The sequence below is a fragment of the Dreissena polymorpha genome, chromosome 10 (genome assembly GCF_020536995.1).
Source record: "Dreissena polymorpha isolate Duluth1 chromosome 10, UMN_Dpol_1.0, whole genome shotgun sequence".
In the NCBI taxonomy this organism is placed as follows: domain Eukaryota; kingdom Metazoa; phylum Mollusca; class Bivalvia; order Myida; family Dreissenidae; genus Dreissena; species Dreissena polymorpha.
Genome location: NC_068364.1, coordinates 81,731,016 through 81,756,898, shown reverse-complemented (window position 1 = coordinate 81,756,898; position 25,883 = coordinate 81,731,016). Strand labels below are relative to the sequence as shown.

General features: G+C 34.8%; 2 protein-coding genes across 2 annotated transcripts in view; both read right to left on the bottom strand.

The window, feature by feature from the left end:
* LOC127847357 (titin-like) overlaps nt 1–24,473 on the bottom strand; it is a 148,043-nt gene extending 123,570 nt beyond the window's left edge. Inside the window, exons 1-22 of the mRNA XM_052379214.1 lie at nt 24,412–24,473; nt 23,153–23,197; nt 22,582–22,878; nt 22,224–22,339; nt 21,781–21,973; nt 21,345–21,390; nt 20,537–20,605; nt 18,561–18,629; nt 17,669–17,737; nt 16,320–16,733; nt 15,659–15,727; nt 12,934–13,203; nt 12,462–12,589; nt 11,602–11,656; nt 9,964–10,044; nt 9,094–9,452; nt 8,206–8,336; nt 5,153–7,003; nt 4,010–4,170; nt 3,237–3,415; nt 1,293–1,437; nt 472–486 (exon numbers count right to left, since the gene is read on the bottom strand). Coding sequence (XP_052235174.1) covers nt 472–486; nt 1,293–1,437; nt 3,237–3,415; nt 4,010–4,170; nt 5,153–7,003; nt 8,206–8,336; nt 9,094–9,452; nt 9,964–10,044; nt 11,602–11,656; nt 12,462–12,589; nt 12,934–13,203; nt 15,659–15,727; nt 16,320–16,733; nt 17,669–17,737; nt 18,561–18,629; nt 20,537–20,605; nt 21,345–21,390; nt 21,781–21,973; nt 22,224–22,339; nt 22,582–22,711 — 4,550 coding nt within the window. The 5' untranslated portion in view covers nt 22,712–22,878; nt 23,153–23,197; nt 24,412–24,473. The remainder of the gene's footprint in view (nt 1–471; nt 487–1,292; nt 1,438–3,236; nt 3,416–4,009; nt 4,171–5,152; nt 7,004–8,205; nt 8,337–9,093; nt 9,453–9,963; nt 10,045–11,601; nt 11,657–12,461; nt 12,590–12,933; nt 13,204–15,658; nt 15,728–16,319; nt 16,734–17,668; nt 17,738–18,560; nt 18,630–20,536; nt 20,606–21,344; nt 21,391–21,780; nt 21,974–22,223; nt 22,340–22,581; nt 22,879–23,152; nt 23,198–24,411) is intronic.
* Nucleotides 24,474–25,781: 1,308 nt separating this feature from the next.
* Nucleotides 25,782–25,883, bottom strand: part of LOC127849279 (titin-like) — a 215,281-nt gene continuing 215,179 nt past the window's right edge. The window contains 1 exon segment of the mRNA XM_052381996.1: nt 25,782–25,796. Within this exon segment, the coding sequence (XP_052237956.1) occupies nt 25,782–25,796 (15 nt within the window).

Below are 25,883 nucleotides of genomic sequence, written 5' to 3'. Positions count from 1 at the left end.
TTATAAGGGGTAAAGGGTTATGGCACATGCATTAAGTCGGGTTTTCCAAGAGCTCATTTATAATGTTGACGACAACATTCATACATGTCTGTGCTATGATATATTTAATACTTTAAAAATATGTGTAGTCAAGTGTTTAAACAAATACATATCCATACTTTATAAAAGATTGTACGCAGAAGATTACTAACTAAATATAATACCATTACCTAAGTAAATAACAAACCTGTATGTATACTTGTAGAGTACTAATATAAACCAGAAATTTACATGAACCAAGATCATACACAATCCAGCCTTTTTTTCATTTCAGAAACAAAACAAAAACCCTTTTTTTTATTGACCTTCTAAAATAACTGACACACCCCTAAAAAGTGAAATGTTGAAAGAGAATTGTCAGAGAAAATGAATGCCAATACACTTCTGATGCAATAAATAGAATTGTTTAACTGGTATACAGTCATCACTTACCCTTCCACCTCAATCCTGAACAAATTGTAATAATGGTAATAATGAAAACAACTGTAATAATGGTAATAATTCAACTGATTATCTACATAACATCCAAATAATTGTTCCACTTTAAGGCTGAAGGAACTATAAGCATATTTGCATAAAGTGGACTTATGAGCCTTTCTGGCTGTCAACGAGTGATTGTCCCATGAAAGCCAAAAAGGGCCTATCAGCATATCTGCAAAGATGACTAATAAGCACTACTGGCTCTAAAGACATGCAATTGAAATACATGATGAAAGTAATATCTTAAACCAATTTCTTAAAATGCTGACATACATGAACTATATACACATTTGTTCTGAAAACTGTAACTAAAAAACTTCATCAGTGTTTAAAAAAGATTGTTGTTTTTTATCAAAACTCAAGATCTTCTATTATGAGGAAAAGTTACAAGGGCCAAGTGACATCACAACTACAAACATGGTCACCAAAATTTGCATCAAGTGGACAACTATTTGCTAGAATCAGGTTATAATTGAGTAGTGTATAAGGTGTCTGCCTAATGATCATGGGGTCATGATGGTCCATGACACTTTCACAAAATCTTCTTGAAGGAAAAAAAAAATGATTCTGCCCGAAACACAAACTTAAGTAGGTCTTAATAAGCATCACACTTTTGATGAAATCTAGCTGTATAAAATAGGCTTGTACTCTGTGGACCACTCCCTTGCATCTGTCTCCCCCCAGCTCTACACAAACTTGAGCAAGTCATAATAAGCCTTAGGCTTTTGATAAAATCTAGCTTATAAAATATACTAATTCTGTAGACCACTCACTTGTATCTGTCTCCCTCCAGCTCCACCCCATCCTTGAGCCACACAATCTTCTTGGGTGTGCCGCGCACAGTGCACTGAAGAGTGATGGGCGCGTCTAGCTCCACTTCTTGGTCCTCGATGCTCGACACGAATGACGGGGCCTCGCCTGCAAGGTAGGGGTACCAGCACATGGGATAAACATTATCATTACAATGAGCCTCGCTCTGAGAAAACAGGGCGTGGGGTATGTGTGTGTTAAGTTTTGTCCCAGATTAGTCAGTGCAGTCTGCACCGGATAATCAGGGAAGACACTTTATGCTTTAAAGAGGGTAAAATAGAAATCAAGACATTTGAGCTGCAAGTACATTTCATAAAAAAACAAGATGTGTTTGTGAAACATTATGTCCCCTTCTGCGCCGCTTTGAATTTTATTTTTTTTTGTTTGACCTTTGACCTTGAAGGATGACCTTGACCTTTCACCACTCAAAATGTGCGGCTCCATGAGATACACATGCATGCCAAATATAAAGTTGGTATCTTCAATATTGCCAAAGTATTCATAAAATGAGCGATTTTGGCCACATATACGTGACCTCTGACCTTGAAAGATGACCTTGACCTTTCACAACTCAAAATGTGCGGCTCCATGAGATACACATGCATGCCAAATATCAAGTTGGTATCTTCAATATTGCCAAAGTATTCATAAAATGAGCGATTTTGGCCACATTTATTTGACCTCTGACCTTGAAGGATGACCTTGACCTTTCACCACTCAAAATGTGCGGCTCCATGAGATAAACATGCATGCCAAATATTTGCTATGTTCAATATTGCAAAAGTATTCATAAAATGAGCCATTTTGGCCACATATATTTGACCTCTGACCTTGAAGGATGACCTTGACCTTTCACCACTCAAAATGTGCAGCTCCATGAGATACACATGCATGCCAAATATCAAGTTGCTATCTTGAATATTGAAAAAGTTATTGCAAATGTTAAAGTTGGAGCAAACAGACGAACAGACCAACATACAGACCAACAGACAGGGCAAAAACAATATGTCCCCCACTATAGTGGGTGGGGGACATAATAAAAAGCCTATTCTTCTTCTTTTGTAATATTATTATCATAACAAAACGCTACAGGCCTAACTACTTGAACTGGAAATTGCATGTTCGGCTCAAAAACATTGGGTAATAACAAATACATACAAGCAAGAGTTATGGCTCATGTGCTATTCACTTGCCCTCATTGACATCTATCTATGTGTAAAGCATTAGATTGACTCCTCTTACAGTCATAAAGACAAAACCGTATCACTGTGGATACATTATACCCACTTCTTCTATGCTTTCAGAAGGGGTGGAAATTTGGGGCTGGGGCTGGATTTCAATCATAAGGTGGCAAAGTGATACACTTAACCCTTTACCACTTAGATATGTATTTTGACACATTTGTAATCCCTTAGAAAGTTAAATTTAATTAAAGACCTTTCTTACTAGATTCAAGTTTGAAAGGCTTTATTTCCAACTTTAAGTTACTGATGAGCAGCAAAAAGCATAAAACCTGAACAGACTGCGAGTTACTCGCAGGCTGTTCTGGTTCTATGCTGTTTGCACATAGCCATTTTCACTTTGTTTTTTAGTGGGAAAGGGTAAACATATGGCGTCAACCTTGTATGTTCAGAGTGATATGCTTCATTCAGTACATGTCATGTCAAGTATGGCTATTCATGCATGATCATGACTTTGTGAAAAATGTATTATGATCGATTATGCAATAAATTTGATCAAGACAACCAAGAGCCCCTTAACTGCCCTCAAATTATATTATAATGCCCCCCCCCCCCCCAAAAAAAAAACAACACCAAAACAAACAAACAACAACACAAAAAACATAATGTTCTTGCTGACGATAAACATTATCTATGAAAATGCCAAGAACACAGAGGTAAGCATACCAAGAGGGTTAACAAATAGTTCGCATGTCGAGGTGACTTTTCCAGCATCGTTTTCAGCAGTGACAGAATATTCTGCATCATCTTCAGGTAGAATGTCTTTCATAATGAGGGCAGCAAAGTTGCCACGGATGTCGATGGTGTGTCGGTCATCTTTCTGTATCTCGATACCATCACGATACCTTCAATGGAATACTCATGTTACTGTATCTCGATACCATCACGATACCCTCAATGGAATACTCATGTTACTGTATCTCGATACCATAATGATACCTTCAATGGAATACTCATGTTACTGTATCTTGATACCATCACAATACCTTCAATGGAATATTCATGTTACTGTATCTCGATACCATCACAATACCCTCAATGGAATATTCATGTTACTGTATCTCGATACCATCACAATACCCTCAATGGAATATTCATGTTACTGTATCTCGATACCATCACAATACCCTCAATGGAATATTCATGTTACTGTATCTCGATACCATCACAATACCCTCAATGGAATATTCATGTTACTGTATCTCGATACCATCACAATACCTTCAATATAATAATCTACTTATCAATAATATTGTTGCACATAAATTGAATACTAATTATTACCTACAAATTTAGAATACAACAATAAGCAAAACTTTGAGTTGTACTCACATTCACAGAATTAAATTAAATGTGAGGAAATTAAATAAAAACTGACTTTTATGCAGGGCTTTGCAAAGCTTACTGTTACCTTGTGTTTTACCACACTCATTACTTACCAGGTAAGATCTGGGAACGGTTTTCCATCGACCTTGACAAACAAGGTCACGGTGTCGCCCTCGGTGACCTCCTGGTCAGTGAGCTCTTCAATGAACCTGGGAACTTCAAGCTCTACGCTGATATCCTCAACAGTTTTTGTTGGCTCCTCCTCCAAGGTAAGCTAAGCATCATGGGTAAAAAATGCTATATTTAGATACTGCAAGCTATATTTATATAGCATCATGCACTATTTATAGTAACGGAAGCAGAATATATGATTATTGGATTTTAATATGTTTATTGGTTGGTAGTGCAGGTGTTTCATGATTAAAGGATGTTTTGCTGTGTGTTCTGGTTAAGACACATTTATACTGTATCAGTATTGTATTGGTTACTGGATATATAATTTCAATACTATCAATATACAATTTGTACATGTTAGTTGTTTCTTCTTCTTGTTTTTATAATTTGGGGCTGATTAGATATGTTTTTTGTTTGTAAGCTCCTAAATGATAAACACATACATATAAATTATAAACAGGTATATTACACTCAACATGCATTAAGTAACAAGTAACTGGAACAACATCAACAAACTTTTGTCATTCCATTAGACACAGGTGTGGGAACTTGGAATAGGGCGAAGGGGTAACTTCATGGTCTCAAAACAGCATTCCCTCAACAAACTAAATCACATTTTACCATGCACAACAGGGAAAGTTTACATGTCTGGAACTTCAGATGTATGTTAAATGAGATTAAAAACTGTTAATATGCCTTGAAAACAGTTAAACAAGTTATAATTACAATAATAGTTACTATGTAACAATTTCAAGTAATAAAATTAATTCATCAAATACTATTAAGTACAACTAAAATTAATTAATCAAATACTGTTAATTACCTTATCCAAAAGTATCAACCTTTAGATGCAGCTATCTCAGTCAAACAATTAAAATTGGCCATATTTGTTAAATTAACATTTAAATGTTTTAAACATCATCCTCATTTATCATACATCTTCCTTACCGAGAACAGTACAATGTTCGGCCATCCCCAGTAATTAATTATGTGCACCCAAGCCAGAGGAATTTTATAATTTCATAATTCTGTTTAATAAATATACGAATCATATAATCCTACAGAATTCAGTGATCGTTTACCTTATCTGGTTCAGCCATTTGATCCCTAATTAGTGTGGACTTGTATAGTGGACTCTCTACATTGTAACTTTCATCTACATCAAACGATGTATCGCTGATTTCCCCTTCCGGGGGAAGCTCCACTGATACATCAGCTGATTCGGACTCCTCGGGCACTGTCTGTAAGACCTCCTCCCTTGGTGCTATCTCCACATGTCTGACACTTTCTACACTCGAGGAGGAATCAGTGTCAGAATCTTCTTCACTCTCTGCTTCTTCAGTTATTCTTTCCAGTTCAGGTTCGTCTGTAAATCCTGTTTCAAATATTGGTGATTGTCCTCTGTCTTCAATCGTCTGTCTGTTTGTTGGGGTCTCCTCCTCAGATGAGGACACATACTCACGAACTTCAATGATCTGCTTGGGTTTCATTTCTAGACTGTCAACATGAGTAATAAATTCATCTTTTATGGTAGAAGAATCATCATCAGTGGTTCTTCCGATAGTGTCATGATCAGAGATTTCTGATTCAACTACAACATGCTCTTCCTGATCAATGGTCTGCTCCAGGTCAACAGTAGTTTCAAGGTCTGTTGTAGCATCCAGATTGGAAACATCAGTCTCATTTGGAACATCAGACTCAGAGTCTGAAGATTCTCTGTGAAGGTTCAATCTTGGTACAGGTAATCCTTTTCCATATGTATATTTACTGTATAATTCATCTCTTTCACCTTCAAATTCTTCTGCACCTTCAACTATTTGCTCCCTATCTGTGTCCCTTTCTAGAATAAATTTCTTTGTTACTTTATTAGTGTCAGATTCGGGTCCTTTCCTTCTGTGCACATTTTTATCATGATCCCCAAGGGTTTCATGCATAAATGGTTGTATTTTCTGCATTTCTTCCATGTACTGATCTCCATAAACTCTACTTGGTACCCCAAGAGACTCTGATTCTTCAAACGATTCATCAGATACTTCTGGTTGTTCCTGTGTTTCTATATCAGGTGCAATATCACCATCATCATCAAACTGTTCATGTTTAAAAGATTCAGAACTGTCTTTAGATTTGCTAGATTCACTAGAGCTGTCAGAGCTTTCAGACTCCTCTGTTACCTTAATTTTATCTTTATCCACTTCCACTTCTTCTTTTATGTTCACATCTTTCTTTGTTACCAGTGGTGTTTCAGACTCTTCATCAGTGTCAGATATGACAACATTTTCATCATCTTTGTCTGAGTATTCTCGATCAGAAAGAGTAACATCAGAGTCCCTCCTCTCCATTTCTGCTCTTCTATCTGACATCAAGGATGCAATCTCTGAATCTGGTAATTCTGAGACCTCATCTTCAGTCCTTACAGACAACTGATCACCACCAAAATGTGGAAACAGTCGATCAACTGGGTACCTTTCTGTGGGAATGGCAAACTCAAACTCCTCTTTCAAATCAAGTTCAGGCTTCAGGTCCTTTTCAACTACTTCAGGACCATCATATATGTCAACATCATAGCCAATCTCTAAACCTCTCTGAATCACCTGGCCTGGTTTGTAACACTCCTGTTCTTCCACATTGGTTTCAAAGCGAGCTTCCATATTACTTGGTGAGTGCCTTGCAGGTACTAGGAAACTATCATATTCAACACCTGTGATTTCAGGAATATATTCTTGACTGTCTTCAGAGTCCTGTTTTATAGGCTTTCCAGCTGGCCAAGTTACTGCCCTTGGTGACTCTTCAGAGAGAAGAACTGGATGGTCTTCCACCACAATTTCCTCCTTAAATATAGCAGGACCTTTCTCATGCTCAGTGCTAAGATTTGTCATTTTCCATGTGTAAATATCGTCACTATTTGGTGGATAAAGCTCCAAAGCATTCCCAGACTACAAACAAAACACAAAAACAGAACATAGATAGCTTTTCATGCTTTTAATTCAAGCTGCTCTATCACTAAGTTGTTAAGATTGTGGCTGCTTGAGACTTCATCATTTGCCTTTCCTATTAATCTACCAGGTAATTATTTGCAATAGTTTATGTTTCTTATTTCATATATAACCTAAGATAATATTGATTTTACATACAATTAACCAGTATTTTATATTGGAAGCCTTTTTAGAAAAAAATTACTTTAGGTATTTAATGGTAAACCTACAGCGATACAAGGGTGGAGGGGATATGAAATGGAGAATAGATTATAAGGGGAGGCAATAATGCAGTATAGTTTCAAGCACACAAATAAGTTGGGAAAATAACACTTTAATTGTTGCGAAAAAAAAATTGTATGAAATTTCACTGTAAAGGTTAATGGTTTCAAATAAATTGTTCAATATATGTTGATCCACACTATAATTTTTTTTTTTATGTTTGTTCATGTAAATAATATTCATCATTATAATTTCCCAACCTCTTTGTAACTTATATAAACTATTGTGGAATTACTGATTTATTCTAATATTTATAAGTTTAACTTATAATTAAATTGGACCGTTTCTTTCATGACATCAGCTTACACATATTAATCAATAATTCCACAACAGCTAGATCTATATGCATTCAACTTACACTTAAACATAGGAAAGAAAAGGAAGATGTTCATGCAATTGGATATTGTTCATACATGCTTTTGATTTTACATATTAGAAATTAACTTGTATACATTTATTTGGGTTATTATTCACGAGATAATTTAGGCCAGTATAGTATTATATGTATAAAGTTCAATACAACTATACAAATCATTAATGTGAAATTTAAATTACCAATTAATCTAATAAGAAATAAATGTGTGTCCATGGTAAAGCATATTAAGTGCATTTTTCTATAAACTATGCAAGTTGATATTTAAAGCTTTTTATTAAGTCTAAGCATTTAATTATAGAATTGTCCATGTAATACATGTGTTATTTAATATAGATTTTACTTTCAAAAATTTAATATCAACAGCTGATCATGATTATTTACACAACTTAAGGTATTATTTAATCGCAAAGCGTAAGCAAGCACAATGACTCGCATATTCTAACATTTGAAATATTCTACCCACAATCCCACACTACCCACAGGACAACCTAAAGCTGCCACCTACCTGGAACTCTGCCTCAGTGCTCTCCCCTGGCTGCAGTGTGACCTCTTGAGTGGTCAGCTGGAGGTTAGCATCCACTATGTCATATGTGACTTCCTGAGTAGCATCTGTATCTTCACCAGCTTCAAGCAGTTCTGGGGAAAATTGTGAATATCAAAACATGAATTTCCATTTAAGTTTTTTTAAACAAAATACTTTTTGTCCTTTTCTTACACTTACATTGATTTATGGCTTGAGTCTAGTGAATACTCATGTCAAAATCCTACAACAATATTTCCAGTAGCCTCTTTTCCAGTGTATTCAGCCATTTAAATGGACTTCTTATACTCAATGAAAACCTTACATGTATCAACACAAGTGAGACATTTAATAAAGTTTTTTGTATGTATTTCAAACCTAATTGAGGCACAATTATTTTCATGTAAAGTATTTCCTTAGTAAAAGGCCATTTTTAGGAAGAAACCCTAGTAACCCTGATTTGTTCATTTTGTTCCGATCAATCTGTTCAGTCGTCATTTTTTTAATGGGAAAACACTATTTTTTTTGTATATATAAAAAAAAATCTAATAGTTATGTGTCAAAATATTCAAAATAAGGGGTTGGCTGATTCAATAGGAATGGATGAAGCTATAGGAAAATGGGATATACTTTCAAAAGTAACTAGCAGTAACTTCATGAAAGTATTCGTCACAAATTTGAGGCAAACAAATTTCTCGTTCCATGCAGAGAACCTGACAAATGGTAAAGTGGTTAATATTTGCAGTGGTCATAAATTTGAGCAAATACAGGAGCGTGAAAATCAGACCTCTTAAAAAAAGTAATTCCACAAAACTTCAGATAACTAACTCATCAGAAAACCGAAAATCAGACAGCTAGAGTAAACCTGTTTACCTGTGACAGTTAGGACAGCTGTGGCCTCCACTGACCCAGCCTCGTTGGTTGCCTTGACAGTGTACACACCGCCATCTTCAGGGAAACTTTCTGGTATCTCCAGAGTGCTCTCCCCTGCCTCTCCTGGAACCACCCGATACACGTCATCCGATTGGATGGGCCTGTTGGCATGGTACCAGGTGACCTCGGGGACTGGGTAGCCTGTGACCTTGCAGGTCAAGGTTGCGGCCTCGCCCTCTCTGACCTTGACATCAGAGACGGTGATGACAAATTCAGGGGCAGATAAGCTGACTTCTGCTTTGTCTGGTTTAGGTTGTTGTGTTTCAGCAATAGTTTCACTGACATCAGTTTCAAATTTCCTGCAAAAGACATATTGCATGCTGATTTGAATGAAAAATGAACAATTTACATTCTTCTATTGATTGTTACAAATTAGTCTGAACACTGACACACAAAAAATATCTTAAATAAGTACTTTAATGAAAAAAACAAATCAGCTTAACTTATATATAAATAAGTAGTCTATAATTATGATAATAAATACAGAACATTGACATTTCAATTAAACATGAATTAAACATTTGACTCATTTGATCATGAGTAAATATTTTAAATAATATGACAAATCAATTGTGAATGAATATTGTAAAATCCACATCAACATGACAATTGTAATTGAAAATAGTAAAATCAACATCAGTATGACATTATTAAGTGTACATATTCTTATTAGTAATTCGATTGGTGTTCTCTAGGTACTGCCAAAGTGTTTCAACTAAAAACACAAGTACAATAGAAATTGTGAACTTACAATACATCACTGATAATGAACGTTATAAACTGATAATTTATGGAAGCTCAAATTCATACTTGGCCTTTTGGGCAGAGGGCTTAAGTAGAGTCCTAAAGTCAATCTGTTCCATGTCATATTTAACGCCAACCTTTGTTGCACTGCATGCAAGAGAAACCAAATAAAAATGTTTTTAAGGAATTTCAAGCATTTCTAAAAAACAACAAGTCTACATAAATATTAAAGCCCCAAGTTATCATTATGAGTAATATATATTAATTAAGTTTGGTGGATAAATGAGAATAATAAGAACATAAAGCTCAACACTTTTTGTTTAACAAACATGTAAACATCATGTTTAACCCTTTCCCACTAAGACGAAAAGTGAAAAAGGCTATGTGCAAAAAGCATAAAACCAGAACAGCCTGCGAGTAACTCGCAGCCTGTTCAGGTTTTATGCTGTTTTCTGCTAACCAGTATCTAAGGGTTGGAAATGAAGCATTTAAAACTTAAATCCAGTAAGAAAGGTCTTTATTTAAATTTAACTTTCTAAGGAACTGCAAATGCGTCAAAATACGTATCTAAGTGGCAAAGGGTTAATTGGGCTGTAGAGTACACCAGCAAAAGTATCAAGGGGCTTTAATGTCTGACCAGCTCCAGTCTGACACAGCTGTTAAATATGCTCTATCCAATCACAATAAGGCACAACATCTCTAGCTTTGTTAGGAAAATGAAAATAAAATCTCATATTGGGACAAATAAAGTTAACCGTTTACCACTCAGAGACGCACTTCGATGCATTTGAAGTCCTTAAGACAATCAATTAAAATTTTTCTTCATTTATTCAAGTTTAAAAGGCTTCATTTCCAACAATAAGATACTGATGAGTAGCAAACAGCATAAAACCTGAACAGACTGCAAGTTACTCGCAGGCTGTTCTGGTTTTATTCTGTTTGCACATAGCCATTTTCACTTCTGAGTGGGAAAGGGTTAAAAGAGGGAATATCTATATTCACAGTAATCTCAAGCTCAGATGTTATGAACATGTATGTCTTCAAAACTATAAAAGCAAATTAACAGGCCAGGACAAATTATGATTTCAAATCAAAGATAAACTTTATGGTATATAAACATGCAGTCTGTCTTAAAAATGATCTTAAAAACACACACACACACACACACGCACACACACAAGCAATAAAAATAAAAACAATAGACCAGATTTTTTAATTGTACCGAAAAAGTACTAATTATATAATGAAATAAAATACACCTTCAGATTAAATGATGAAACATTAAAGAAACTGATGGGCAGTCCATCCATGGTAGTGATTGAGTTGAATAAATACAATAACAAAAGGCTAATCCAAATGACTTTATATATGCCCATTGCTTTTTTTTAACTCTTCACACTTATGTAATGTGAATCAATCAAACAAATGGCCTTTGGAATCTGGTCGTTTATAAGACTTTTACAGAAAATCTAGTCAGATGGTAAAACAAAACTGAACAAATTTTAAAATAATTGTCACACTTTAAAACAGAACAAACAAATCTATCTAACTGGCATTCTCAATAGAAGCATTCCTAGAATTCAACAACAACAACAACAGCAAGTTATCTTACTCTTCAGTATGAGTCTCCACTTCACCTGTAGTGACAGAGACAACAGTGTTTAAATATTAGAACATTATTTCAGGGTAAGAAGTGTTACTTACACGGGCTTCTTAAGAGCTGTTCTAAAATCTAACTGTTCGGCATCATCAATCAGTTCTGAAATGACACCAAGGATGTTGCATGCAAACTACAACATAATTCGCCCAATTGGTGCAAAAGAGTACCATGTGACATTCAATATATATGTCACATGGTACCTTTTTGAACCAATGGGGTGATATGCCACTTTAATGTTTGATTCACAACACTTTGCAAAATCTGTAATTTTCTTTAAAAGGCACGTACATTTATTTCTGGAAAATGATAATGAATTTCCTTAATAGGGATGCAAAATATAAATATCATGAAATCATGTACAATTCACCTTTCATCATAGCACTCATTGATGCATTTTATTGTAGTTTTAAACAATTTAAATTAAGTAATTGCATCTAAAGACACAGCCTTCCTGAGAGACTCTTCAGTCTATTTTCTGCGGGAAGACCTGTTACCTGATGTCTTTTAAAGAGATTTTGAGAAAGCTCTCATAGTGGGGACCAAACCTAAATCCTCTCATTGCTAGGGTGACCATCACATCTCACAACAGGTTTGATGATAATATTTGAGCATGGTTCTGGCAAAACTGGGCTTGATGCATGTGTGTAAAGTGTTGTCCAAGATAAGACCATAGCTTCATCACTTTCTGCTTTTATGAAATGTTCCGATTCAAGTTAGCGTCTTTTCAACAAAATCCAGATTAGGCAGAAAGTGTTGTCCCTGATAAGCCTGCGTGGACTGCATGGGCTAATCTGGGGTGACACTTTACACACATGAATCAAGCCTATTTTTTTCTGGGACAAAGATCATCATTAAGTTTGCCATTAAGGCCACATATAATGTAATACAGGCTCTTGTCACTCACCAGCGACCTCGAGGGTGGAGCTACACTCCACTTCTCCAACCTCATTGGTTGCCTTGGCTGTGTACACTCCAGTGTCTTCTGGGAAGGCTTCAGTCAGCATAAGAGTGCTCTCCCCTTCTGTGGGGTATCTGTGATAAAGAGGAGGTACATAAATGAAGAAATATGTTCTGTATTAAAACTCATTTTAAGTCAAAATTCAACCATTTATATAACACTAGTATGGACAGGTTAAAATCTTTCAAACAACCATTTTGTAAGATCAATTTGGTTGTAAACACCTATAATGCATTATCCAGACAATATAATTTTTTATTTGGTTTGGTTTTATTCCTGATCAACAAATGAAACTCAATTCAATATATTCAAACCACAACTGAGTATAATAATTGTTGTGTGTTTAAAAATAAATTGTGCAATGGAGCTTTTACAACTACATGCCTACAACTTGTTTCTTAAATTGTAAAAGCAATACCTGATTTTGTAAATGTCCCCATCAGTGATTGGCTCGTTGTCATGATACCATGTGATCTTGGGAACCGGTTCTCCAGTTGCCTTGGCGACAAACTTCACTGGTTTTCCTTCCTTTACCTTGACATCTTCCAGGACTACCACAAACTCAGGAGCAACTGCTTTCTCCTGCTCTGCAAGGGTTGCCGTGGCTTTGACATCAGACGTGACCTCTAACGTGACCTCTGGTGTTACCTCTTCCGTCTCCAAGGTTGTGACTTCATCAGCAAAGGTGCTATAAACAAAACCTCAACACATGTTAAACTGTACTAGACTTGACATGACCAAATATTACCTAAAAGTAAACTGATTAAACAGGAAATGTGTCCATAGCACAGGAATTTCACTACTATTTGTGACATGCCCATTTTGAGGACCACACACATGCATACTCAGACCCAGACAGACGTTATACTTAATCCCCCTTTTTTTAAATGGCTAGAGCAAAAAGAGCAAGCTTGTGTCCACAATTTTTTCCTTTATGAAAACAATCATGACTCGGAACACTGAAATCAAGTACAATTAATAATAGATCAAATGGTCAGGAATGATGACAAGAAATGAAATTGGAATGTAAATAAACACTGAAAATAACACCAAGATAGTTCAAAAGGGTTTAATTAATGCAGAATCACCAGATTCATTCTTATATTTATTTATAATTGATAATAATGTTGATATAGGCATGCAGTGAGCAAGAGATATAACTCAAGTCCATGCAAAAAACATTAGATATGTCATGCATAGAAAAATAAATAATTTCTCATACTGAAATTAATGGACACGTATATTGATGCCTGATTTGTTCTAACATCATAACAATCAATTTAATTTTCACTGAAATAATATAGTGATGATGATATATAGAAAGTGTTGAAACAAGATGATTTGAATGTAGTAGTGATATAATAAAATAAGCAACCAAAATACGCAACTACAGAAAAGAACTACAGAGACTTAATGGCCTGCAATCTGAGTTGTTGATGTAATGACCTGCAATCTGAGTTGTCAATGTAAAGGCCTGCAATCTGAGTTGTCAATGTAATGGCCTACAATCTGAATTGTAAACGTGATCACCTATTATCTGAGTTGTAAACTAATTGTTCTGTAATCTGAGATTTCAATATAATGGCTTGCAATCTGAGTTGTAAACTTAATAGCATGCAATCTGAGTTGCAAACTTAATAACCTGCTTTCTGAGTTGTAAACATAAAGGCCTGCAATCTGAGTTGTAAACTTCATGGCTTGTCATATGAGTTTTAAACTTAGTGGCCTATTATCTGAGTTGTAAACTAATTGTTCTGTAATCTGAGATGTAAATGTAATGGCCTGTAATCTGAGTTGTAAACTTAATGGCTTGTCATCTGAGTTGTAAATGTAATGGCCTGTAATCTGAGTTGTAAACTTAATGGCTTGTCATCTGAGTAGTAAATGTAATGGCCTGCAATCTGAGTTGTAGATGTAATGGCCTGTAATCCGAGTTGTAAACTTAATTTAATGTAATCAGAATTGTACAATTAATGGCATGTAATTATGAGTTCTATACTTGTAGACCTGAAATCTGAGAGGTGTACTTAATGGCTTATAATCTGAGTTGTAAACTTTATAGTCTGTAATGTCAGTTTTAAACTTGTAATCTTAGTTCCATACTCAATTGCTTGTTATCAGTTAACTAAATGACCTGTACTCTGAGTATATAACCAAATGGCATGTAATCTGAGTAATAAATGTAATGGCCTGTAGTACGGGTAGTAAACTTAATGGCCTGAAATATGGGTAGTAAACTTAATGGCCTGTAATCTGGGTAGTAAACTAAATGGCATGTAATCTGGGTAGTAAACTTAATGACCTGTAATCTGAGTTATAAATTTAATGGCCAGTTATATGGGTAGTAAACTTAATGGCCAGTAATCTGGGTAGTAAAGTGAATGGCCTGTAATCTGGGTAGTAAACTTAATGGCCTGGAATCTGAGTAGTAAACGTATTTGCTTGTAATTTGGATAGTAAACTTAATGCTATGTAATCTGGATAGTAAACTGATTTGGCCTGTAATCTGGGATAGTAAACTTGTTGGCCTGTAATCTGGATAGTAAACTTAATGGCCTACAATCTGGGTAGTAAACTTAATGGCCTGTAATCTGGGTAGTAAACTTAATGGCGAGGTAAGGTGGGAACAATTCAGAATGGTTGGATATAAACTACAAACTAGATAGTTACCGGTACACAAGTTATGTATTATAAATGTTAACATTCATGATATTCTAGATAAGTATTGGACAAACAAACAAACCAAACACCTGGGCTTGTATCCAAACAGACTTACACTCTTTTAGATTTTTTTAGCAGCTCTGATTTGCTTTGGGTCTCTATGCTATAAAACAGCAAGATGACGAAATAAAAATAGTCCCAAAGATATGTATATATGATAAAGAAGACAATTAAGATGATATACTAGTTGTTATTGCATAACCAAAGCTTTGAAAATTATGTCAACATCTTAAAATATAACATTTCAACATAAAAACATGTTAAAAAACACCCATCATATTACAACAGATGGCAATATGATCAACCCTTAAAAAAAATTAAAAAATAGACATGATGATATATAAAGGATTCTTGAGTTTTCTAAAGCTTAAAGGGTAAGAATACAGAAGAATGATAATAAAATCAAACCAAGATGCACTTACATGCCAGATTTCAGTACGCCAGTGTAGTCCACTTGCTGCGTGGCAAATGTTTCACCAACTTTGGTTTCACTAAACATGCAAACAAAAACACATTCACATGCATTTCACAAACTGCAGATGCAAAGTGATTTTCATTCACATTCGCTTGAAGAGACCTACTTACTTAGAATTAAAATGCTGGTTTAATTATCATAAATAACAGCAATGTTTACCATGCACCTTTAAAGTTTACATTACAATAACAACAAATATAAAATATCATTAAACTCATTACAGTTACTCTGGAATAAGATAGTAACTTTATTTGTCTTTTAATAACATTATAAATTAATGAATATGTAAAGTTATCCCTGAAATATTTAAAAGCAAAATTTACAATGAAATGGTATCTGGATACATGTTTAAATATGTGTGAGACTACACAAGGTACATGGCATTTATTTGTATCTTCAAATGCAAGCACAAACATTTCAAATGGTATGATAATTTCTCTCCTCAAAGTGCGTTTTGTTGTCATCAACTATACTTACATTTCCTCTTGCAAAAAAACATTCATATAATCCACCTATTTCATTCCAAACTTACTGTTCATATTCAAAATTTATTGATCTCCCTTTAAGCTACTCATGGACGGTATTCGAGAATCATCGACAGTACTTACGCTTTCTTGTACAACACATGCGTATAATCCACCTGCTCCATTGCAAACTGCTCATTGGTTTTCGTCTCCACACTCCTCTGTAGGACATCCCGATAGTCTTTCTGTTCCGCCTCGTACTGTTCAACATCTCTGGTCTCGGCCTTGTACTTGAGAGCATCCCTGTAATCCACCTGGATGGCTTCGAACGTCTCGCCCACCTTTGTGTCCACTTTACGCTTAAGTGCATCACGATAGTCCACTTGCTCCGTCTCGAAGACTTCCCCTGCTTTTGTCTCTACTTTCGTTTTCAAGCTGTCTCGGTAGTCAACCTGTTCTGTAGCAAATCTCTGCCCAACCTTGGTTTCAACTTTCGTCTTCAGGGTTTCACGGAAGTCCTTTTGCTCAGCTCCAAATCTCTGATCCACCTTTGTTTCGCTGTTGTCATGCAATTTAAACAAGAAGCAAGATGCAAACAATCAAGCATGCTGTTAAAAGCGATGGCAGAGGGGCCATATAGTGTGCGCACAGAATTGACCAGAATCATTGATACAGGAAGTAATAACTTGTTACACTTAGAAAAGCATAATATTGTCTGAATACATTTTCTGTGCTATTTTAGGGACACATCTTTAGAATCAAATTTCTTAACACAAGTAAACAACATTAGTAACTGACTAAGACCCAAATTAGAATACCTTATTTGCTAAATCTTGTTCCTCAATTAAGCCCAAAACTGAATTTTTGTGTTGTCACTTTTGACAGTTCATATTGTCACAAACCATTTTTGTTTGTGCAAATTAAGTAGTCTATAAAGGCAAGTTTGGAGGGCAATCAGTATTTTTTACTAAAATATGCAGCAGTTCTTTCTAGATGTTAATTGGAATTAACCCACCATTGCCTTATGTTGTTAAAAAAAAAATCATATGTGTGTACAAGTGGCCTCACACACAGGAAAAAGACCAGGAAAAACAGCTGGAAAGAATGCAAAAAATGGACAATACTTTTTAGGGTAGGCTTCTTTCAAATTACCATTTGCTTTGTCTTGTTCTTGAACGTTTTCTATATACAGATTAAATATAAACAATTACAATTGAAAAACCCCCAACCCTAATCAAATGAGACCCGAAAGATACGTAGCTAAATTCAAGACAGCAACTTAAATTTTTGAGACTTTAAATGATAGACAGGTATAAACAGAATTATAATCTCGTACAAGCAGAATTACATCATTTTCAGATTTTCAGTATGAGAAATATTTAATGTTGTTATGCATTATAAGGCATATATGACATTAGATATTTATATACTATATGATAAATATCAGGCAGTTCCAAGGCAGAGATATATAAGGAAATATATCTGAGACTTACACCGCATTGACAAGTTTGCCTCTATAATCAACCTGCTCCGCCTCAAATTTAACTCCCTCTTTCGTTTTGCTGTTAAAAATCATACCAGACAGGTTATAAGGTGAATTTATCCTCTAACATTAAGAAAGAAGCTAAATTATTATGAGTATTTGTACTTAAGCAAACAAACTTGAAGCTAAAATTTAAACTTATTCAGCAACCATATATGATATGATTGTTTCACCATGTAAAGAAATGACATTAATACAAATATTATCAAATATTAAATACATGAGCCGCACTCTGTGAAAAGGTCGTTAAATGCATGTGCATAAATTGTCGTCCCAAATCAGCCTGTGCAGTTTGCACAGGCTAATCAGGAACAACCCTTTCCGCCTTAACTTGTGTTTTGCTAAGAGACTTTCTTGAAACGAAAAATATCCTAAGAGTGTAAAGTGTGGTCCCTGATTAGCCTGTGTGGACTGCACAGGCTAATCTGGGACGACACTTTACACACATGCATTGAACCCATTTTTCACAGAGCACGTGCCAAAATTAAATAATAAATTTATAAGTATATTTTAACCACACTACATATAGCACAGCGATATTGCTTTTTCAATAGCACAGGCCTTGCATATTTATTACAACTGAAAAATTAACAAACTTAGTACTGATACTAGCAGTATAAACACTGGCCAGTGACAACTTTAAAAAGTTGGAGTAACAGCATTTTTAATATGCCATGATAAGCCCATTGTGGCTTTCAGAGTACAAACATTAAAAATACACCAATTTTAGACAGAGAATGATGGCCTAAGACATGAAGGAATTCTGTATTAAATTAACAATATGTCATTACATTGCTTTACTGTCTATAGTATGGGTGAATGTCACCCGGGGAAGTACTTACATTTTGTTAGTAAGAGTAGTGCGGAAATCTACTTGTTCAGCGTCCGTGCGCACTCCTTCCTTGGTTTGCCTACACGACCATGCAAAGCGAAAAACACCACAATATCAAACACACTGCATATGCAGAATAACACACACTATTTAAAGTGTACAGTATCCAATAGTAGTATTATACTTAAATCAAGATTATATCAACAGATACTGTACATATTTCACAATCATGTATTTATATGAGATGTCTATTGATTGTGAGTGAAATGTATTGTTAAAAATTATCACAAAAGCTCACGATGTGCTCAGGTGAGCTAAAAATACTTTACATTTCATTTATTTAATGAAGAACAAACAAACCACAAGCACCAATGTTACAAGACCAATATACTTGAGCCTCATGCTGGGGAAACAGGGTTAATGCATGTGCGTAAATAATGTGTTGTCCAAGATTAGGCTGTGCAGCCTGCATAGGCTAATCCTGGTACATGCTTTACGCCTAGACTAGATTTTTTTTTAATTTTGCCTAGACTGGATTGTTTATAAGAGGCTTCCTTTACACAAAACATTCTGTAAAACAGAGAGCGTCATCCCTGATTAGCTTGTGCTTATCAGGGATAAGCAGTCTGTTCAGGTTGTATGCTGTTTGCTGCTCATCAGTATCTAAGGGTTGGCAATGAAGCCTTAAAAATTTGAATCTAGTGAGACAGGTCTTTAATTAAATGTAACTTTCTAAGGGACTACATAAGCGTAAAAAAATGTATTGAAGTGGTAAAATACGTATCTAAGTGGTAAAGCGTTAAGCCCGTTTTCCCAAAGTGTGGCTCATTACTATAATTTACATCAATTGAAAACACGTTTAATTGTAATATTATTTCTTAGAAATGATTGCCAGAGATACTTGTATTAACAGTAATAATACATTTTGCAAGTTTGATAATGTCTGTCAAGAACAAAGCAGATATCATGAATTTGTTTATGTAATGTTAATCAGTCGACACACATGTTTATTGGCTGCAGGTAAACACGCAGAACCTTGGCTCATACAGGTTTCATTTAGATAAAGTAAAATGTGAGGTTTTGTATAAAAGGTCATGCAATTCCACTTTTTTATATCTGAAAAAAAGAGAGAGATGAGCTTTTGTATAGGAAAATGGAAAACTGAAAAAGTGTTGGATATATGAGGAAGTGTTTCATTGTGACAGTTTAACTCTTACATGTCAATTGTAAGTGGTTCATGAATTTAAGGTCAACTGTAACAAAAGGAGGGGCTGTGGAAGAATATGAGTCGCATTCTGAGAAAACTGGGCATAATGCATGTGCGAAAAGTGTCATCCCAGATTAGCCTGTGCAGTCTGCACAGGCTAATCAGGGACGACAATTTCCGCTTTTATGACATTTTTCGTTTAAATGAAGTCTCTTCTTACTTAGCAAAAATCCAATTTAGGCGTAAAGTGTCGTCCCAGATTAGCCTGTGTGGACTGCACAAGCTAATCTGGGATGACATTTTACGCACATGCAGTATGCCCAGTTTTCTCAGAACACGACTCATATTGTGGGAAATGTGGATCAGCAGAGGTTTAGGAGAATTAGGCTCCAACATTGTGAACAACACTACAGCTTTAGAAATTGTGCAGAAATATTGAATACAAAGAGATGTGATGAGATATCCAATATCAAGGAAAAGAGAGAAAAAATATGTAATACAAAGGAATACCTTGGGAAGAAATACAGAATATACAGTGAGACATTGGGTGGAAATAGGGAACATAGGGAAAGACAAGGGAAAAATATGGAATATGGACAATAAGGAATTAGGAAAAAATATTGAATTCGGAGATGAATGTTTAATTCATAGGGTATATAAAGGTAAGAATGGGGAGGAAATATGGCACAAAAAAGAAAAAACAAATGAGAAGAAATATCAAACAGAGATGGATTTGAAAAAAAATATACAAGGAAGCAATTGGCAGCTGGTAGACTTACACATGCGTCTGAAGATTACCCCTGAAGTCTTTGTGTTCTACAGCCTTCTTGTATCCAACCTTTGTTGTCCTACAGACAACATGGCACCAAACATAACACGAGCATAACACTATGTCAGTACATAGCATACCACATACATGCACATAGCAACTCAATAAATAACTATGAAAACAATAAACATTTGTGATAATGTTAACGTATGCTTGTTAGGTTAAAAGAAACAAGATGGGACCTCCTCCATGATATTTTTAGAAAGCATACCCCAGCATGAATCAAGATTCACACCCAAGTGTAAGTAAATCACACATCAGTGTACAATGCATTTAAGAGTTGAAAAATCTTCATTTTTTTTAATTCTTGGAAATTGGGTCACTTGCCTTAAACAAACGACCAACAAATTGTATATAATAGAATGCAATATTGTTCCATCAGCTGGAGTTTCACTTCTTTATATTGAATCATAAAAAATGTGTTACAATTTTTCAAAGACCCTGTTATAGGTATGCTTTTTACAATATAAATATTATAAAAATGAAGTGATACCATGAAATGGCAATAAATCTGTGTTTATAGTGCACATTATATCAGGAATACATTTATTTCATGCTTTATAATTATATAGTTTTTTGTTAGAAGGATTTACATTAAAACAAATCAAAGCTAACTGCATTCACAACAACACCAAACCAACATACTTGTCACCGTGACAGATTATACACAATCTTATAACTATATACCCATTTGCATAACACCAGAATAAGTGTTAACTATTATTGTAATAATTAATTAATTAACCCCGACTACTCACACTTCACGTTTCAGCTGACTCCTCAGGTCCTTCTGTACAGGAGCCTCTGTGAAAATCAAATAAAATTTTATAACATTTTTCATATTAATGGGCTAAAGACTTAAAAATAAAAATATGTTTGATTAACCCATTTATTGAGTGGATTTACAGAGTGATGTTCTTGGAAAGAATTCAGGGTTAAAGAAAACCTCAATAAATTTGCCCCCTAATGTAGATAACACAAACACAATATCAATTCTTAAGCTCAAATGAAAACAAAATTTTATTACAACATTATACAAAGTAAAAATGTGTTTGGTTTTCTCGGTTACCTTTGACAATAAGTGCTCTTATACAAAGATAATACAAACACAATATCAATGTTTAAGCTCAAATGAAAACAATATATTATTACAACATTATACAAAGTATAAATGAGTTCTGTTTCCGTGGTTACCTTTGACAATGAGTGAAGCAGACACAGTCTCCTCTCCTGCGTCATTGATGGCGATACATTTGTAGGTGCCTGCCTCCTGGGGCGTGACCTCTTGTAGGGTCAAGGTCGTTGTAACAACGGATTCTTCTGTGATAACCTCTACTGTATGAATATCATCGTCAGCCACTTGTTCGCCATTGTGGGTCCAGTATATCTGAATAGGAATGGCATGAACAAGAATTTGAGTAAAAGCAGAGTATATTACCTACAACATGTTACATTATTTAACATTAATTTAAGACATATACACTATTACCTGGCTGTGACGAGGCTCTGCTAAAATCCTGCTAAATACTTATACTAACTGAATAGCTTATTTACTGCATTACACAAAGCTTAATTAATAATATTAATGGCATGTCATTGCAGCTATTGAATGAATTTGCATCTAATCTGGGGCTCACATCAGCTGCAGGTATAGCGATGACCTTGGCAGTAAAGGTCACGGTGGCACCCTCATCCACAGTCTGGAATTTGGGTTTCTGGGAGAACGCTGGTGGAATTAACTCCTCTTCTTCAGCTGAATAGAAACACAGAAATATAGCCTAGTCAAGCGGTGCACATAAATTATTATTGCAATAAGGAAAATGATATGAAATGACACATCTTAGGGCATATTCAGCTGAGATAATCAGCTATTCCATATGATAAAACTAAGGGGTATAACAAAAAGCACTGTAACAAATGAAACTATTAAAGAAAAAAACTGTATAAAAAGTTTTCAGTACACATTACATGAACTGGAATAATTTCTTTACAAACCTTCCACAAACAAAACTGCTGAAGAAGTGACAGATCCGACTTCGTTCTTCGCCACAACCGTGTATCGGCCTTTGTCCTCTGGGTATACATCGGGAATCGTTAAGGTAAATACGTTGCCTTCCTGTGACATTTGGATATCATCGGTCTCTTCCACCAGGTTGTCATCCTTCAGCCAGATGACCTCAGGTTTCGGGTATCCCGTGACAACGACCTCAAAGTGAGCTTTGCCGCCATCAATTGTCTTGATGTCGGAGAGTTCGTTAGCAAATTCTGGCGCTGTTTTCACTTCCTTTTCTTCTGTAAACCAGTGCAAATTTGATTAAAAATATGAGAAATTCTGCTGAGAAGATAATGCAGTAGTTACTAAATATTTGTTCACATGTACATTAGTTTGCACTATATTGAATTCTTTTAATATGAGGCTTTTTTTACAAATACTACAGGTTACATACATTACTTATATTCAAGAGTGGAATTCAGTATGACTCTGTCACCACAAAATCAAGAAAAAACAATACAAAAAGTGGCACAAAATTACAAAAAACAGAAAATTCGGTAATACCAAACTTACCATGATGCTTGGTTTCTTCATCTGATATTGCTTCTTTTTCCTCCTCTGCAATACACAAAACAAATATTTTTTACAAATAGAAAAATGCATGCTAAGTAGAACCCCTGAAGCAGTAGTATATGTTGCTATAGATGTATATACTTTAGTACTGTTTACTGTTATATAGCAGCAATGACTTTGAAGTGTGAACTTTATATATATATACATAAAGTTTTGTTCACAGCATAAACAAGGCATGAAACACTAAATTTCTTGCAATCTTAAAATAAAATTAAAATTTATCAATTACTAAAAGTTACCTAAAAAAGGTCTAATTATCCATATTCGAAGATCAAAATTCAGTAACTAACTTTCAAGATTTTTTATTAGTAGTGATAGCATGATATTAATACACTGCAGATTGTGTACTGACTGAAAATGCTTATCATCTTTTCCCCACCAGATGATCTGTAGTCTTCCATATCAAATTAATTATTTATTTCTTCAAGGACTTCTTATGAAAAAGGTTAATATAATGTAAACCTTTTCTTTTTTTTTAAAGTTTAATTTGCTGAAAATCAACACAACAGCATGTTCACAGTCATTGTTCACTGCAAAGATTCACATAAACTATAGTAAAGCACTGTTGCTATGGTAACTGAAATGCACTACAATGAAACCATACTCACAAATATTCTCCTTAATACTAGTGTGTTTGTCAGTTTGAAAGATCCCAAAGGTTTTACCAAATCTGTATTTCCACTTGTCGGAAATGAACCAACAAATAAATAGGTTAGAAAAAAATGTTTATCCAGATCGATCTTTTGATTCAGAAATTTTGTAAATAGCACTCTACTATTGGAAAAAGGGCATATTGTAAATTAATGATAAACCATGTATCACATTATCTGCATAAAACTTGTGCGAAAAAGCTCATGTGTTGCTAGTTTGTACTCTGTCGAGTGTTTTCCTCTTTTTATCTTTTTATTAAAGGCAGGGCTAAGACTATGCTACCAGTAGAAAAAAAGCCAAACTTGAAAGATACACAACAACAATATTGGAAAATAATTTAAAGACTGTCAGACAAACTTTAATGAATGTCAATGAGAAAATAAACAAGGTTGGAAGAAAAATGTTAGAAAAGAAGACGGCACAAAAACAAGTAGTATATTATGACACACAGTTTTAGAAGATATTAGATGTAAGAAAGGAATAATTTATTTTCTGTTGTAACTGCAAAGGATGCATGGTACACACACTCTGCTGTCATTCTTACATACCAACATTTTTCTCTTTTTCTGAGAGATATTCTTCACCGATTGAAACCTCTTCCTCTACGTCAGAGCCTTTACAACAAACACAAATAGGACATAGAGAACCATTCCAATGACATAGTGTCCTTCAGACTCTGATTTAAGCATATATGTTGCCACAAATAAAAACCAAGTAAGGAACTTGTATCTTTACTGATCAAGAATAAAGAATAAAGATTCAATTTTCACAAAAGATTCTGGACGGTCAATGTTTCAGACATAAGGTCACAATTAAATATAGAGATATAAAAAAGGTTTTCTTTAAACAAATTTGTTTGATATTGACTGAATTTAGACACATATCTATGGAAAAAAAGATGTGGACACTAAAATAACACAATCTGAACACACAAATGAATCCCATAAAAGCATGCTCAATTTTTCCTAATACACATCATTTCCTATAATACACACATAAACACACAAAAAACATTAGTTCAATTGCAAATTTGTATCAGAATTTTTTCATTCATAACTTTTTCTCGCATTTTACAAACACACAATGGCTGATAGAAATGTTCATATTGTCTATATGAAAGCTTCTTAAATGATATTTCCAAACCAAGAAAATATGTTCAAAAACAACAACAGCACAAGAAGCCAATACATTTCACTCCCAGCAACAATTTTCACACTTGTTCGGTCACAAGCTTAAAAGCCCACTTGTTCATTAAATAAAATATAGCTTGCAAGTATTTCAAAAAACATTTTTCTCACCAAAATGACAAAAACAAAAGCCTTCTGAAAAGATTGGCTTTGCATATACATGCAATTCTTAAAAACGCAAGGTACTTCAAAAGGAAATAAACCAAAGCAATAAACCGACAACTAGAACAGTTCTAATACATCTCAGAGTAGCATTCTACATGCAAGAAAAGACCATGGTGTACCTGTTTCTGGTATGGAGAAGTCTAATGACATTTCCTCCTCTGAATTACTATCATATACTAATTGGACACCAAGTTTGGTTAAACGTACTTTGTCAGACACATCTTCATTGACAGATAATTTTGTAAATTGAAACTCATCAGAGACATCAGACAGAGAATACTTTGGTTTACTTGAGGAGAGATCAGTTACTTCGACAGATATATCAGATATTTCATATCCTTTTTCAGACACAAGAAATGTCTTTGCTACATCAGTTTCACTTAAAATCAGAGTGTCAACAGTTGGTGTAGATTTTTCCCTATCGCCAGTAATCTCTGGGATTTGTGAAGCAATCACAGACACAGTCACTTCACCTTCTGTCTCATCAGCAGGAGTAACTACTGATTTATTTCTTGGTGTTAAGTCACTTTCTACAGACTCAGAAGTAAATTCTTCGCCTTGTGGCATTATTTTGGCCTCAGCTGCAATGTCAGACACAGTCAATACACATTCTGTCTGTTTGGCAGGCACCACCTCTGATATGAGTCTAGGTTTGACTTCAATTTCTA